Genomic DNA, 18,206 nt, shown 5'->3' with positions numbered 1-18,206 from the left:
TTAATCCCGCATTGTGTTTATAATTATATTTGAATGAAGGACGCTCTGAAGTGATAGAGAGCATTTAAAAAATAATTTTCTTCGTCTATTTTATAACATATTTTTATGTATCAGATAACAACGTTTTGTAAGAACTCGTATTTATAATACAATGAGAAGACATTGTCATTTTTTAATATCAAAATTGAATAAAATACTAAGATACTGTTATTTAAAATGTTGTGAAATATGAGCATAACTATTTTTTATAATAGTTCAGTCAGATATTATAGAGGTCTATGATCAAGCAGTCTAATTTCGATGTCGGATAGATTAAGTAAGTCAAAACCATGATTTAGTTGCAAAGGATATTTTTGGTTGAATTACAATATTTTATTATATCACTCTCAAGTTTATATATAATGTTATTAAATAAAAGAATTTATTTGACAAGAATAAATCCGCCGTTAATTAAGGCAATAAGTATAAGTACATATTTTTTTTCACATTTTTTAGATACTCGATATTCTTTGAATACATGGTTTATATAGTCTTTTGTATTTGTTTATTTGACTTTCTCGCAATTCATTACCTTCAATACTTTTTAACATACTTTTTAGAATCATTAAGATCAATTTTCAGTTTCCAGTTGTTTTTTATTTTACTTCTGTTGAAATATCGCTCCATTTATTTAGACAAACATCAAATATATTCAATATCATTATTGTTGTTACAATTTATTTTTTTTTATATCTGTATTTTATCTTAAATCAGCGTTTATTCTTATCATATCCAGTTTATGTATCATTGAAAATGATGATGTGGTTTTACATTATTTAGCTTAAAGGATTCTTTTTAATTTTTTATTATTTGATTAGATAATATTAGATTTTTTAAAAGTTATTTATTAAATCACAAAACTTAGATAACAAGTAAAATGTTTCAAATTTGTTTGCTATTTCTTTAAACGAATGAGTGTATATTTATCATTATCGAGCAATTACTTATAAATTTATGTAAACTTATATAAACTGAGAATTATACAATTTTTATCATGTAGGGGTTAAATTTATATAATGAATATCAGTAATTAAAGTATTTAAAAACAGTAATAAGCAAAGTTATAAGAAATGCATTCGATTTATTATCAGGTATAAAAATATTTTAAATAAAATCTGCATAATATAAATTATTATGTTTTGTGAGCAATAAGAAGGAATAAACTATATAACAGATTTTATGTAATAAAGAAGATATGTATTTAGGAATAATAAAGAAGATAATTAATAATTTTTTTTTCTTTTAATCATTTGGTATATTTTTTAAGTGCAAAAGTAAGAATTTTTCGAATCTGAAATTTGAGTATTCGGCAATAAACGGATATCTTATTGCCTCGATCTGAACACTATAAGTATGTTATAAGTTGTGATCATTTATGAAAATTAATGGCTCCAAGCGTCAGTCTAACTGCACCGATAAGTATTAGTTTAAGTTTGTTTATTTCATTGAAAAAAATTTTTTTTTAGCATATAAAATTGTATAATATTAATTATATCAATATAAACGACAATTAGAATTCAGAAAATATTTTTGCTAATTATGACAAATTTAATCTTATTCATAAATTAACATAATATTAGAAATAACAGCATAATATGTAAGGTGAATGATATATACAAATAATAATATAATAAATATACAATTACAATTACAATTAAAATTACGCTAATAAGAACAAAATTAGATAATAAAGGCATGTACCTTTTGAAATTTTTTTTTTTAATGAAGTCATGAAAATAAGGAAATAAGAATAAAATATAATTAAAATGGTATATATAAGATATTTTTATTATTTAGACATTGAATTTGTTCAAATTCTAATTACGTATTAATTTTTAATTTTTTTTATTATTCGTATTAATTAAAAATGAAAATACAAACTTTATACAATTACTCGTAATATAATGTTATCGAAAACTTTTATACATATCGTATTCAAAGATTGATTAGAAAAATCAATTTTTATATTGCATAATTAAGTTTCAAATACAATTAATTTAATTTTATCATAGATCTATTACACAATTTAATATTTTAACAATATACATAATACAAAAAATATTTTGTGAAATAAGTACAATTATTGCATTTTATATTAATTTTTATCTTTACCACTGCTATCTATATCTAATCTATATTATCTTTATCTATAATATTGTCATTTTTCATATTTATTATTCTTTATGATAACAGTATAGATACTTAACTTCAAGTCCCATAAGTTTCATTAAAATAATTTTTTTATTATTATTTTATATTTATGCTACTTTAATCAACTTATTTTATTTCAAATAAAAAAAAATATTAACATTTATATAGTAAACTATTTAGTACTAAACATAAAATATTTTTATACTAATAAAGAATTTAGTAATCAGAATATTAAATTGTTTCTATTGTTAATTATATCAAATCCTATATTAATTTTACTGTTTTAAAAATAATAAAATTTATAACCGTTATTATAGTAAGATTGCTTTAAATATATATAGTTTAATTATAAAATAAACTGTATTATAATATTAATATCAAAGTATAAGATAAATATATTTATTAGAAATATATCTTTTCTTTATGTTAACAAATTTACAACAAAACTTTATGTTAATAAAATTGAGTAACTAATTTAAAAGTAACTAAATATCTATTAATTACTTTCCATACTTCTTTGATTTTTTGTAATATTAATAGATTACAAATAAAATAAACATTATCTATAAAAGAACAAAGTAAAGTATACAAAAATATTAATAACCTATTGTTAAATAAATCATTTTAGATAAAAGAATCACATTTAATTCATTATATAAACAGGTTATTTACATACACATAAGATCAAATAAAACAAATTTTTTAAATAATTCTTAGTATATCTTTAATTTTTAATAGAATTGTTAACTATTTTACATGATTCTGTAAATTATTAATTGCGTTTTGCAGGGATTTTTGTTTTATAAGACTAATAAAATAATACAGAGTAGAAAATAAATAAATAAATAAATTGAAATTATTCTGAAAATATATATGATTTTTCTCTTATAGAAGATTAGTACACAGTCATGAAAATAGATATTAAATTTTTCTGCTATTACTTGTATATAATACATAACTTAATAGACATAGGAGAATTATTTCTTAAAATAACTTGTATATACACAGAATTCATTTCCGTTCGAAGAAATGAGTAAATTATAGACGAATCCTTCAGGATTCTCTTTATATTATGTACATTTGTTAAACAACCTTTTTGCTACTAGCACCATTTAGTGGTTCAGTTTTTTCTCTTATATTTGAATCTATTTTCAGTGAGACCATATAGAAAATATAGATATAATACACAGGTCATGATTATTCGCTTAATGTAAATAATGTTGCGTGTTATAATTACGCTGATGAACTTGTAGTGTCGATAATATATCAAACGGTCCATGCTTTGCTGTCACGTTCTTTCTTGAATATCAGTGCTCTCTGACATTAATGGAACATTGATTTGTAACGGCACCGAAAATAGCTCTTCCCAGGGTGGTCGAATAGAATTAATTACAGCTTCTGCTGCGCTTGATGATACAAATTCTAAGGTCCAACTGGCATCAGCACCTAATACTTCGTCTAAGAAATTCAAAACTAGTGAGTTTCCACCAGAATCCTAGAATTAACAAAGTTTTATATGTGAATACTTTTGTTTTTTGTCAACTAAAATTTATATGATTTAATAAAGGTGATACAATAAATAAAAGTAAATTTTTTTCTTGTAATATTGATAAATAATATTAATGGCCTTATTAGAATAATACAAATGAAATTTAAAAAGGATAAAAGATCAATTTTAAAATTCTATATAGATTATGTTAAATGGAGAAGTTAACAAAAGTTATGAATTACGTTTTAAAAAAATTTTAGAATTTGTTTCCACTAACAATTATATTACTAATGTTTAACTTACTACTTCGATTAAGTTACTCATTCCTTGTTCAGCTACTATGACTGGAAGCTTATGTTTTTCTGATAAAAGCCAATGAATTTGATCTTGCACCACAATTAAAGTTGATGAGGTTATAATTAAACTAGAAACTTTAAGTTTTATAGTGTCATTTGGAGATTTTAATATAGCTGATGAAAATAATGCAAGTAATCTAATGCTATCTTCTTCTTTGTTATTTTTTGAGGATTTGAGAATATTTTTCATTGAGAAATTGCAATATTGTGGTACTGTGAATTCAACCTCACAACTAGCAGGAAGTGGTGAATCTAAAAAGTTCAGAAAAACATTTTCTTAGAATAATACTTTACAAATTTGAACAAAATTTTTATAAAATTTGAAAAAGAATTTATCAATTTTTACTTATATTATGTAATATTAAATATCAATTCATTAATAATGTAAAATATTATTAATAAGTAGATAACAGTAACTTATTATATTTATTTATACCTGTCAAATAAAATAAAAAATTAGATGTTCTTTGAAAATCTTGAAGAATGCACAAAACTACGCTATTAGTAAGACTATTTCCAGATTTACTAGGTTGTTCTAATTCAACAAGTACACCCTGTTTAAAAGGCAATGGAGCGAATGATCTAAGCCTATCTATTGTCCAACTTGATTCTTTGTGCAGCCAACGTTGAGGATTTTCACTGCTTATAAAAAATCCATAATTTATGTTATTAAAATTTGTTATGAATTAATATGGTGATTTATTTTATGAAAAATAATATGGAAATTTATATTTTCATAAAATAATAATCAGAAACGTGAATTAATAATGTATATACCCTTCTGGTCCATTAATCTTTAAAATATAAACTTTAGCTGTTGACATAACTAAACACCCAGGAAATGTATCTACTGAAGACTGAGTTAGGATATCAGCCTAAAAATGTAAATAGATAATTAATGTAATATTGTTTTACAAGTTAATTATAAGTAATAGTATGTATTTATCAATTTATACTCGTAGTAGTAAAGCAAGATCTTCATTTTCATGTTCAAAAACATTTAATATAATGTGAAGTTTAATTCGATGATCAACATTATTGAAATTTGTATAAGAGTATTGAATATTACTGCCAATAAATTCCGAACTTTCTTCAGATTTCGATGTCGTATCTTTGGATTGTCCAATTTTCATACTTTGAAGTAATTCTATCAACAAAATTTTTCATTAATTTGCTTGAATTATCAATTACATAACATCATTTTTTAAGGTAACTGATGTCTCACAAAAGTACTATGTTATTTTGATTATTATAACATAAATTTTATCTCTTCATCTATTTGACAAGATTTCAAATAACATGAAAGTTACTTTCAAAATAATTATATAATTTTTAAATTATATATCACCTCTTATTATAAATTAAAATATTTTAAATTTGCTCGTAAGAAACATTAGTAGTAAAAATAAAAATGTTTTATTTTCAATAATAACTTACCACCCAACATTGATGTAAGATTTGTTACGGGAGCGAAAGCACTTTCTGAATCCAAAGTGTCGGCTTTGATTGTTTCAGCATCGCTGGTACTTCTGCTATTGGACATTTCAGTCTTATCCAATAACTTAAGAGTTTTATTTTCATAAGCAGTACACACACTATCAGTCAATGAACCTGTGAATGGCGTTAGTTACACATAAAGGCACGACTGATGAATTTTTTTCTTTTTAGTATGACAATCCTTGGGTTGGAAAATTAAAAAAAAACAACATAATCGAGCATTGTATTTAATGTAATCTTAAATAATAATTTCAAATATTAAATAGTAATTTATTTTTGTTGTTATAATTTAGGTTTTTTTATGGTTATTAACAGAAAGAATTTTTTTATTCGGTTTTTCTTATAGGATGACGATTATATATTAATAAACGGATAATAAAAGTTGCCTCAATTTGTATGCATAATATAATAATTAAGTTTATTACTAAAATGTAAGATGTTTAAATATTCAAACATTAAATTTTGTTTAATTTAATTTTTTTAATTTTTTAATTGAAAAGGATAGATAATCAGTATACGAACGAAACTTATAGTTTGAAATTTTTTATCGAAATTATTAAAAGTTATTTATTTTAATTGTTCACATGTATTTACAGCTTGATTTTTATTCAATTTTCCAACCATAGTTGAATTAATGCAACAAAATTCAAACCTGATGAGCTACTTTCGGTTAAGCCCGCCATACAAAGAGTTGTATCTGGGATTGTTAATAATGAAGGAGCGATAGCTACTCGCCTTTCTTCTGATGATTTCTTTCTGTGTGGTATTGTTGATCTAATGAACGATTTCAAATCGATATTGAGTTAGTATAGCTAAGCTTTGGATGCAAAAAAAAACGGTTTTTCTATTACACCTCAACTTTATATTACTTAAATATAAAAAATTTATTTAACCTATTACGAATAAAAAGCTTTTAAAAATATTTGTTATAATTATTTAATGTTATAATTATTAAAAAATAATTTTAAATTGCTTTTAAAATGAGAAAAAGTTATTTCAAATTATTATTCTCTTATATATATATATATATATATATATATATATATATTCAAACACATTCTTATATTTTGTCCAAAAATTAATTTTCTTTTTTTATAATCAATCCATGATTTATGATAAATCCAAATAAATTTATACATTGAATTTTTTTTATTGTATATGAACTGTCAGTAAAATAAGAAATTATTTATTTTCATATATGGTATATTATAGTTAGAAATGTTTAAAAACATTAAATTATCTAAGAATGTAGTTAGTTTTTGGTGATAATTAATTTTTGGTAAGGATAGATTGTAAAGATTTTGTAATAATACTTATATAAAGTGTAAAAACGTAGGCGCGATAAAATGTATTTTATTAATTAAAATAAATATTTTAAAGAATGAGACAAAATAGTTTTTTAATTACTGAGTGCCTAAAAAGCAGGCATTTTTCCATGAAATGTTATTATTAAGTACATTAATGAATAAATTATACTGAAATTAAAAAAATATAAATAATATTTATAGATGCAGCAAGTAAATTACTGATTACTTACTTTGACCCGTCATCAAGAACTTCGATACTACTTTGACTTGGATTGCTAAGTACTTCAATATCGCTTTCATATTTCTTAGACGTTGTTCCAGCTGATGGTGTTGATTCTCGAGATTCTTCTAAGCTAGTTGCTGAACCTATATATGGATAATAAAATGATCGATTAGTAATAATATAGATTTTATGCTGGAAAAGTACTATTTACTAAATTTCTTTTATAGTATTAATGTATACAAATATTAATTCTTTTAATGTAAAATTTACATTCATGTATTAAATATCAATATGAATATTATCTATTTAAAAAGGAATAAAAAGTACTATTAATTAATAAAATTCACGATTTTTGTATACTTACTTGTTATGTATCTCATTTCACAAATGAAACAATCAAGTATAGATTTCTAATTGCCAATAACAGTTTTCTTATCATCAAAGTATTTATTTTTAAAAGTGTACGACTAATTGTGAATAATAAAATTATTCATTTACAATTATCTTGTACACGCATGATTACATGCTTGTAGTTCCTTATTTTACATTCTAATAGAAAAAAATAATTTTTTTCACTTGATTACTTCACTTGATTGATGACACTTGATTATATCAAGTTTATTGTAAATATATTTAAAATTTATAATACATTTTTTCTTTATTTGTAAAATTTTATTGTCGTTTAGTTGAGATTCTGTTTTTTGTTTTTTACTTCAATATATATGTTAAATTCTATAAATGCTGATAAATGTTTTTATGCACAAATTCCATTACATGAATAAAAAAAAATTTGAGAATGTAAAACAATTATGGAATATGATTATTTAAAAAAAGTATAATCATTGAAAAATATTAAATTAATATTCGAGTAAAATTATCTTGTAGATGAAGAGAATAACCATTGCATATTATCTAGTAATCAATTATTATTATGCTTGTGAATATTATAATTTATGTAAATGAAATACACAATTAGTTGTACAATTTTTGAATAGCTGTTTATTTATGAGTCAGTTAGTAAAGGAATATTTTATTTCCTTACCGATACTAGATTGTGAACTCGAATGTGGAAGCTGCGTTTCATTAAGCAAATCTTTTTGAGCTTCAAGTCTCGGTTTTTCCAAAATTTTTTCTAAACGTTCTGGTGCTGGAGTTGGTAGCTCATCTGTTTGTATAACTAAGGTACTTTTACATGTCGGACATTTAGGTTGTAAACCAGCTTTAACAAATTTATTAATAAAATAACATTAATTGAATAATTGTGCTTTGAGTTTTTAAATTAAAATATCTTTGACTTCATTGATAGTCTTTTTTTTCAAAGCTTACCAGGTAAAGACGTGACAATATTATTATCGCCATCTTGAGAAAAGTGAGTAGAACACTTCATGCACTTAAAAATTTTAAGTATCATCGGCTGACTCTTAATCATTTCATTCAAAGTTTGTACAATTTTCTAAAACAAATAATATTAAAATATTATCTATAATATTAAACATAGGCCAATAATATAGTATATTTTTTAATGTAAAAATATATTTGTGGTAAAATTAGTATAAAAATAATTAAATAGCCAACTAAAACTAAACGAATAGTATGATATTTTATTATATTACAATTAAATAGATAATAATTATAAGGTGCCTTTTATGATAAAATTATGAAATTGGAATTTAAAATATATAATTATAAGTAGAACGTTATAAGTAAACATGTAAGAAATTTTAAAATAAAAATAGTATGCACCTTGGCATCTTCGAGTTCAGTGATATATGTCCTTGCTTCCCGATCTTTTCGTGTAGTATCGAATGTAATATCGACAGTCGTCGGTGTTCCTCTTCCTAAAACGCATGAAAGGACCGTATCAGTTGGCCACCGAAATTTAATTTTACCGTTAATGGAATCTCTTTCCTTAATGTCTCTAAATGAACAAACACGATACTTTATTACTTTGACTTCGTTAGATTTATAAAATTGTGATGAATTTATTAAACTTACTCTGGTGTTATAATTAAAAAAATTTCATCAGGTTCTTCCTGTCCTTTCTTCTTTTGAACCAAATATAAATCACCTTTTTCTAGAATCAATATACATTTTAGGAAATTATATTTTCAAAAAATTTTTTATGCTTCTGCTTTTATTACAAATAACATTTATATATAAAATATATGAATTTCGAAAGCTATCGAACAACCCACACCTTCTTCAGGATCGTATGAAGCTTCCAATGTCTCGTGTGGCTCTACTTTTAGAGTTGCGTTATCATCAGTCTCGTTCTCTGGCTCTGTCTCCACAACTATTCCTTCATCTGTACTTTCGTATTCTCGCTCCATTCGTCGTTGCTCTCTATTTGCCTCACTTTCTTCACCATTCTTTTTACATAAGTAAATACATTTTTTATTATCTATGCCACCCATTATATACCGTGTTAAATTTATATTAAAAATAGTTCATAAATGACGCGGTATATTTAATATTGAATAAGTGAAACTGTACGATATGCTTGGAATTTCATAAATAATTATTTTATAATTATTAATTAATTTAAATTAATTTAAAATTAATTTCATAATTTCATAATTTCATAACTTTAAACAAAATTTTTAACTGGTTTTACCTGGGCCGCGCAACTCGTATGTTCGAACATATCATCTATGGATCGTACGAGCTCCATTTGCGTGGGAAGTATTGGCGATATGGAAGTGGTGGCACAGAGCGAAGCTTGTTGGTAACTGTCGTGATTGTCGGTAAATGTCGATGACAGGAGAGTATTCGAGCCTTCTCCGGAGCTTTGTATACCCATAATGCTTTGAATATAAGTTGCCGAATAACTGCTTAGCCAATTGTCTTCGCCGTATTTTGCGCGTAATGCCAAGATCTGACGCTTTGTCTCCAAATGATCCATCGATGATTCTAAAACGATTTTCAATCGTCAGAAGCTCATAGAAGGGATATTACTAATTTTGTGGATAAACTGCTTTATGTGGATCTTAGATAAAATTATTTAATTCAACGTATGGCATAATTTTATATTAAAATACTATATGGAAATTAATGATTAACAAAGCGATTGGAGGACCCACCTAGATAAGAATTACTAAGGGAGTTCGGCTTGGATTTTGAATGTTCCTTCTCTAAATCGTCCTCGGCGATAATTACTTCCAGTACATTCTTTCTTCTTCTGGTCATAGGTTTAATTTTAGCGACCTCGACTTCACCCTTGAGCGACTTTTGTGAGTCCAAGTCACTATTTGATGGGTGGTCATTGGCTTCAAAACACGACGCCGTTGAGCTGTTTACGGATGGGAGATTGGGCTCGCGATCTCGCGATCGCTGCATTGATGTTCCAATTGTGAACAGTCGGTTCTCAGAGACGAATAGTTTCTCTGACTTATTTAGCGGCTGCATATCCAGAACGAACTATAACAAATTTACTCAAAGATATATTTCATTAAATGACCGTGCTATCTTAAATGAAATATATATTGATTTATGAAAATCTATAAGAAACATTGGCGTTTTATAAAATTTTAATAATATTAGAATATCAACTTTTTAATTCAAACTTATTTCTATCGTAAGTGATAGTGTCATTAATTTAGTTAAAAGATTGACAAGACATTTAAATAATTAATTTGATTATTATTTACATTAGGGTTTGGTTTTACTTTTATTTTAATGTAATGCTATTAATTCAGTTAGAAAAAAGTAAAAATGGATATTTAGACAGATTTATAAAAAGAATATAAATTCCTAATTGGCCATGATAATTAACAAATATTATAAAAAATCATGTAATTATGTTTATCATAATTATATACTTGTCTATACATTATTTCATACAATAATATTTTATTATATATAGATAATTCTAAATTATTATATTATGATGATTATATTGAATAGCAAATTCTTTAATGTTCTATTAAAATTCTTTGATTAAAATTTACATTTTAATTTGCATCTTATTTTTAGCAAATAATAATATAAATTATCATTACTTTCGTATCACTTAATGATGAATGCAAGTGTTTAATAGTATGAAGTCTATGACGAGGATGATGAAATAGTGGATTGCCTTCTAAACAAAGCCACATTAACATTGACATTGTTTCTAATGGCCAAAGCAACGAGTGGTCCATTAAACAATTATAAGATAAATCCAGCTCGATCAAGCATTCTAATCCCTGTAAACCTAAATCATAAAGAATATAATAAAGAATAAAGAATATTAAAGAATATAATTTAAATTAGAATTATATTGAAAGTACATTAAAGTCTATTAAAAAAAAATTATTAATTCAATTTTAATATGCTTTATATAAATATAAATTTTTTAAATTTTATTTTATGTATATTGTAAATAGTTTGACATATATATGTATTAAATAAACATATTAAAAATAAAATGTTAAAAATATATCTAAGTTATGTAAATATGTATTTCAATTAATTTCTTCGTTTATATTGCCATTTAAACATTTATATATATATAAAATTTCAATCATTTATAAATATCAATATAAACTTTGTATACTAAATTATATAATAATTTTATTAATCAGTATATGTTGATTAAAAATTAAATTAAATTACCATTGATGTTGTCAATATCATTATTTTTTAATATTAATTTTTGCAAAGCGTGATATGAAGCCTTATTAAATTGGGGAATATATTCAAGATTATTATAGCCTAGATTAATGTTTCTCAGATTTGGTAGGTATTCTAATTCAGTAATTTTGGTGATTAAATTATGACTTAAGTCCATAGTTTCCATCCAGGGTGCAAATTCTAAAGATTTGTCTAGATGTGAGAGACCGTTATAGGGTAATGCTAATCGTTGCAGTGAACCCCAAACAAATCCAACTCCTTCATCTCCTCCGCAAGAAGCTGAATATTAAATAATTTATACAATTAATATACAATTTAATTTTATACAGTTAAATTTTTAAATTGTTTACAGTTTAATATAATTTAATGTTTAGGGATAAAAAAATTGCACAAGATGAACAGAAGTTTTTAAAAAAATTCTAGGAAATAAAAACTTCACAGCTACTTAATTTATATATTATATTAATTTAAAATATTAATGTTTCAAATTTTTATTTTATTTTAATTAGTATTATAATATTGAAATTATTAATTATAATTTACTGAAATTTGTTAAAAAATTTTATTTTAAGTTTATTAAAAACTTTTCAAAATATTAATTATAAACAAGATGCTTCTTTATACACTTTTTACTTTTATTATTACATTTAATTTACTAACATTAATAAATATAAAACAAAAATATTTTCATGGATTTTAAGTGCTTTTGAACACATAAAAATGAATAAAAAATGCTTTCATTTATAAATTCAATAAGTATTCTAAAATCAAATATTAAATTAACATACCCAGTAATTCATGAATACTGTTGACTCCATGACCACCAGTACAGACAATACATTCAAGCTGTCCTCTAATTCCCTGAATTCCCTTAACAATTTCCACAGGAACCTTTTGTAATTCTAAGTATTTTAAGTGTCTAAACTTAGTAATATCGACATTCACTTTCATATCATTAGGATTATGTAGAATTTTAAGACCAACTGTTTTTTGGACAAAGTCATGAAGAAATTTTACATCTTGGAAAACCTAATAAAAATATACAAATTAATAATTAATTAATATATATTTGATAAAAATATTATTAGATATATTTACTTCGTTACGTGAACTATTGCACACTTGAAAAGAGCTTTCTAAGTCATCTGTTTCATTAATTATCAAAGAAAATGCTTCGTTTAGATTATTCAGAAGCTTTGTTGATAGACATAATTTACTAGAGGCACTTAAAACTTTATCACCATTATTTCTAAGAAGTTTAGCAAGGTTGAGAATTTCTTTTATACCAGGAAGACCCGAGGTATAATTATTACTAAGTGATCTTGACATATTGACCAGTTGAACTGAAAATTAAAAAAATCAAATTTAATCATCTAATATTATAATGAAATTGAATAAAATTTCTATCAAAAATTAGAAATAACTTTATTCTAATAAATCAATTAATTAAAATTCACTGATTGTATTAATCATTAATATAAATTATAATTTGCCTAATTTTTTAAGGGAAGAGTATCGAAGTATCTTATACCTTACATTTCGGTACTTATATATGTTTAAGTACTTCAAATATTAATTTAAAATTATCATCATATGATACTAATGTTAAAATTGTTATATTTATAAATAATTTATTGTCATTTATATTATACATACATACATACATGCATACACATACATATATATATATATATATATATATATATATATATATATGTGTGTGTGTGTGTTATTTTTATAAATCAATTGATTATAAATAAAACAATAAACTATCAAGAAGGTAATAGAATTATTTATGTACATTTTTAAGCATATTGATATAAATTTTTATATTAACCTGGAAGTCCTGAAGTTTTACTATTCTTTAGATAATTAAATTTGTGTCATCCCAGTGTCATAGCAAATTATTGAAATTTATTGTATATGAATAACATATAGAACTGTAACAATAAAAGAAATAAAATTTAATAACAGCATGTCAATAGATTTATCATGATGTTTTTGTAAGTTATTATGTAAGCTATTAAATATATAGATACTTAATATGTTGGGAATTGACATGGAGTAAAAGGTAGCATCAGTTGTCCAAAAAATCGAGATATTTATAATGTTCCTTATTAATGATTCTGAATAACTTTCATTTTGTTGTTATTTTTCATCTTATGAAATCCTTCATTATTGCACTTACGATAATGCATAGGAAAACTTTCCTTTAAATTTGCATGTATGGTTATGCACTTTAGCATCTGCACACGCATTGAGAAATAACTGGAAACAACTGCGTATACACCAATCAGCTGATGGGGAATGACGAGTATGTGACAGTCATTCTCAATTGGACGCCTAAGTCAATGAATTATATTAGTTTTATAAGTAATTTAACTTTGAATAAATTAAAACATTGTATAGATCAATTTTTAAAAAATTGATTTTCATACTAACTGATAATTTATTATTTTAAAAATAAATGATAATTAATTTTACAGTAAAGAAATGTTCAAATAGTTATAATTAAAATACCAAGTTGCAGAACTTTTTTGTACTTTTGGAAAACGTCGCACATTTCAACTTATGTTATAAAACATTTACAATTACAAAGCCATAAATAACTGAACTTGTATCAGCATTCTTCTGTTTAACTGTTGTAATTAAAATATTGATAAATAAAAATTAGTTTTAATAAATAATGCGAACATAGATGAATATAACTGGTAAAAATATTTTTCGCAAGTAATTTAACGTTTTATTTTAATTTTCAAAAATTAAGTGCTAATTATACATAAAACTATTTTTATATTTAATTAAATAACATTTAAATAAATTTTATCAAAAAAGATACAGTCATAATAATTGAAATCGTATTTAATTTAACATTTGATTTGCTATTAATTTAATGGCAAATAATTAAATATAAAGTAATTTTGTAGCTTTAAGCAATATGATTTCTATTAATTAAAGTTTGATATATAGAATATACTTGAAATATCAAAAAATATTGACCACTGTGATTATTATTTTTTAAATTCAAATTTCAGTTTATAACTAATTTCAGAATTATATTTTAACATTAAATTTTTTAAATTTATATTTAAAATAATATATATGAAATTTATGTTTTGTATAAAACAATCAAATTTGATTAAATAATAGAGTTACAATGTGTTTTATGACATTACAAGAAAAGCAATGTTGCTATTATATGCTTCATCATCTATATATATATATATATATATATAGATGATATATATATATATATATATATATATAATCTATATATATATATATATATATATATATCATCTATATATATATATATATATATATAGATGATGAAGATATATAGAAGATATATATATATATATATATATATAGATGATATATATATATATATATATATATATATATATATATATTCATTATTTTAAATTGTAGCTATTGAAACCATTTGAATATAGACATATTAGACAGAATATGTCGAAAAAAATTATTAATTCTAGCGAAGTAAATTAACAATAAAAAAAACAAGAGTAGAATTTCTATAGTTAATGAGAATCTAGAGCTTCTAAGAAACAGTAAAAACTAGACAATTTACTTTTTTGGGGGAACCTCGAAAGTTTAAAGACCAAAAATACAGAAGCTGATATTATTAAATTAATTTTGCAATAATTAATTATACAAAGAATAGTTGTGTTTAAATATTGAATTTTCTGTGCTGATTAGAATATATTCTTGAATATACTTAAAAAAACAATGTTTTATGATAAGATATTTTATGCTATTTATAATATTAAGCAATATGTATTCATTATATTGCATATTTATTTAAATTTTTCTAATCTTTTTTTAATAAGTGCTCTGACTCTGTAGATACTTAACATTTATAGTGTCTGCGCTTTATTCCGATTAATTTTTTCTTAATTTTCAATAGGATATAAAACACATCTAAATCAATGGTATAATGTTGTAAAATAATAACGTATTTAATAAAATTAATATTGAATGCATTGCATGAAAAGAAATAATAAATGCAATTCATAATTTGAAAGCGTGATTAAATACGACAGTTGAGTAAGAATTTTAGAAATATTTTATAATTATATAAAATTGCAAGACTACGTAAAGTAGTGTGATAATAAACCAACGACTACAAAATTTTTCTTAAATAATTTATTCATACAATCATCAGTTTTTAAATATAATCGAATTAATACAAACAGAATATAAATTGTTTATTTAAATATACGGAACAAGATCGAATACCATTTCTATTATGAGTTGTATAAAAATACAGTTGACAACTATCACTTCAAAATTAGGAAATAAATTATAAAACTTAACTTGTATGTAAGCCGCATAGTATGCTTTTGTTAAACTTTTTTTAAGAAATTGATTATGACCAATGCAAGTCAGTAAATTGTATATTTGCTACATTTACCTGTCGTTTATAAGGTTATGAATAATCGACTTCTTGAGAAAATGAAAGTAATTGTAGAAGTATCCATGTATAAATTATTTTTCAAGTCATTTATTAAATCATTTAATAAATTACTAATAATTTTCTTATTAGACAAAGAAGACATTCATTGCAAATTTTATAGCTGTTTATTAAGTATAGAAATAAATGTAATCATATTCGCCTCTTTACAGCAGCCTTTAAGAAATTTAACTCACTAAAAGTCATAATCTTCGATTCTTACTGTCTATACAAATCATATTTGAATAATATATAAATAAATCTCACGTAGTATAAATAAGCACTTAAAAGGCTTTACCAATGACAAATTTTATTATATACATAAAAATAAATCGCTTAGAAAAAATGAGCACTTGATAGAATAAAAAATTTGTTTCGTATTTTTTAAATTCATTAATACATCTACATCACAGATAATAAAATATAAAGTGATAAGATCCTCGGGTATTGAAATAAGAGCCGGATATACCTGAAACCATGATTTTTTTGTGTTCTGAACATGACGAACTTTCCCAGAGGGAAAAAAATAAGGGGTTACCGCAATTGTCTTTTTAAAAAGGTCAACTCCTTGTTCATTGAATTTTATAGTTAGATTATTGAGACATTCAACTGTTTGGCCTTATGTAGATTATTGATTTTTCGGTTTGTTAAATAATTTATACGTATTTAAATGTTTAATAATAATGCAATATATATGTGATATTAATTGATGTATTAGGTAATATTTTAGGATCGTATAATTATTTTTTAACTTTTCCTTTATTAGTAAAATAACTTTTACTCATTAGGACTTACGATTTGACTTTTCCAAACGGGAAACCATTCTTTTTATTGAATATTTCAAGAATTATTTTATCAAGATTTTTTGAATTTTATAATAAATATATCTTCGTTTAACCTTTTTTTTATATTTCTATTACTTTTCATTTTAGACTTTTATATACGTGTTTACAATCATATCCCATGTTCATGTTATTTTCAATAGAAAGTGCGTCCTGTTTTACATAGCAGCATATGTAGTATATGTGAATGTGTGTATAGAATATGTAAAGATACGTGCTTACGTGTATATATATATATATATATATATATTTAATATAAATATTTTAAGCATTGGCGTACACTTTTTTTCGTAGGATCGTTTATATGCATGATTTATCATTATCGTTTCGTCCGTAAAATTTTACTTATATAAAATTACAATTGCAATAGAATGCCGTCTTATAATAGCATTTAATAACAAATTAAAATATTATAATAACTTCAAATATAAAATAAGTTTTATCAATCATTAAGTTAATTATAATTTCAAGAATGTAGCATCACATCGAATAATATTTTATTTTTATGCAAATACTTCTAACCCTCGGTGCTATTAATATTTAAGTAATTAATTATAATTATGTTATCTTATATATTATTCTAAATGTACTAAATAACTATGAATATAGAATGTTCTTCCTTTATTAAAAAGTTGACAGTTAGTATCATAATATTTAACTTTTGATATTTCGGTTCACTGCATATTAATTACTCGGTATTTTCAATTCAGAGTTTATCAAATATTAACACTTTCATATTTTCATAAGTAGCAAACTGGTTTAAGTGATAATTATAACAATTGAAGAAGTCTTATTTTGTGTTGCATTATACTGTAATTGTGTCAAAGTAAATAAAAAGGTTCATATTTTATTTACATCTTTGCGTTATAAAATTATTTAATATATACTTTTAATAAAATTAAAAATATTTTACAATAATGTGAATAATTTTAAATTATAAAAATTTAATATAATTACATCAATTTTATTTCTTTTATATATTTAATTATTGAATGGTATTATTATGCTCCATAATTAATTTACATTTGCTAAAATAAATAATAAAAAATTATTGTTCTGATTTTGTGTAAAGAACTGTTTTTATAGTATAAAATATTTTATAAATCTACATATTTTTATTAACTATTATTTGTTCAAGTATTAAATTAATCATGCACTAAATTAATTGTTTAAAATAATGTAGTAGAATTGAAAGTAAAATATTTAAAAAAATATGT

At 23.0% G+C, this 18,206-nt stretch overlaps 1 protein-coding gene across 1 annotated transcript; it reads right to left on the bottom strand.

Annotated features, from left to right (window-relative positions):
* Nucleotides 1-3,125: 3,125 nt before the first annotated feature.
* Nucleotides 3,126-13,588, bottom strand: LOC105365659 (serine/threonine-protein kinase 11-interacting protein). The gene is made up of 20 exons (XM_011503880.1): nucleotides 13,511-13,588; nucleotides 12,772-13,016; nucleotides 12,462-12,702; nucleotides 11,656-11,952; nucleotides 11,061-11,254; nucleotides 10,143-10,479; nucleotides 9,733-9,972; nucleotides 9,260-9,463; nucleotides 9,058-9,136; nucleotides 8,806-8,980; nucleotides 8,389-8,515; nucleotides 8,105-8,281; nucleotides 7,070-7,205; nucleotides 6,185-6,306; nucleotides 5,473-5,646; nucleotides 4,992-5,182; nucleotides 4,813-4,910; nucleotides 4,472-4,674; nucleotides 3,983-4,287; nucleotides 3,126-3,685 (listed from the first exon to the last, which is right to left on the bottom strand). The coding sequence occupies exons 2-20, from the start codon at nucleotides 13,000-13,002 to the stop codon at nucleotides 3,479-3,481; spliced, it is 3,738 nt and encodes a 1,245-aa protein (XP_011502182.1). The 5' UTR covers nucleotides 13,003-13,016; nucleotides 13,511-13,588; the 3' UTR covers nucleotides 3,126-3,478.
* Between the last annotated feature and the right edge of the window lie 4,618 nt (nucleotides 13,589-18,206).

The sequence above is a fragment of the Ceratosolen solmsi genome, unplaced genomic scaffold (assembly GCF_000503995.2).
Source record: "Ceratosolen solmsi marchali unplaced genomic scaffold, CerSol_1.0 scaffold53, whole genome shotgun sequence".
NCBI classification, from domain to species: Eukaryota; Metazoa; Arthropoda; class Insecta; order Hymenoptera; family Agaonidae; genus Ceratosolen; species Ceratosolen solmsi.
This window is presented reverse-complemented; position numbering and strand designations above follow the sequence as displayed.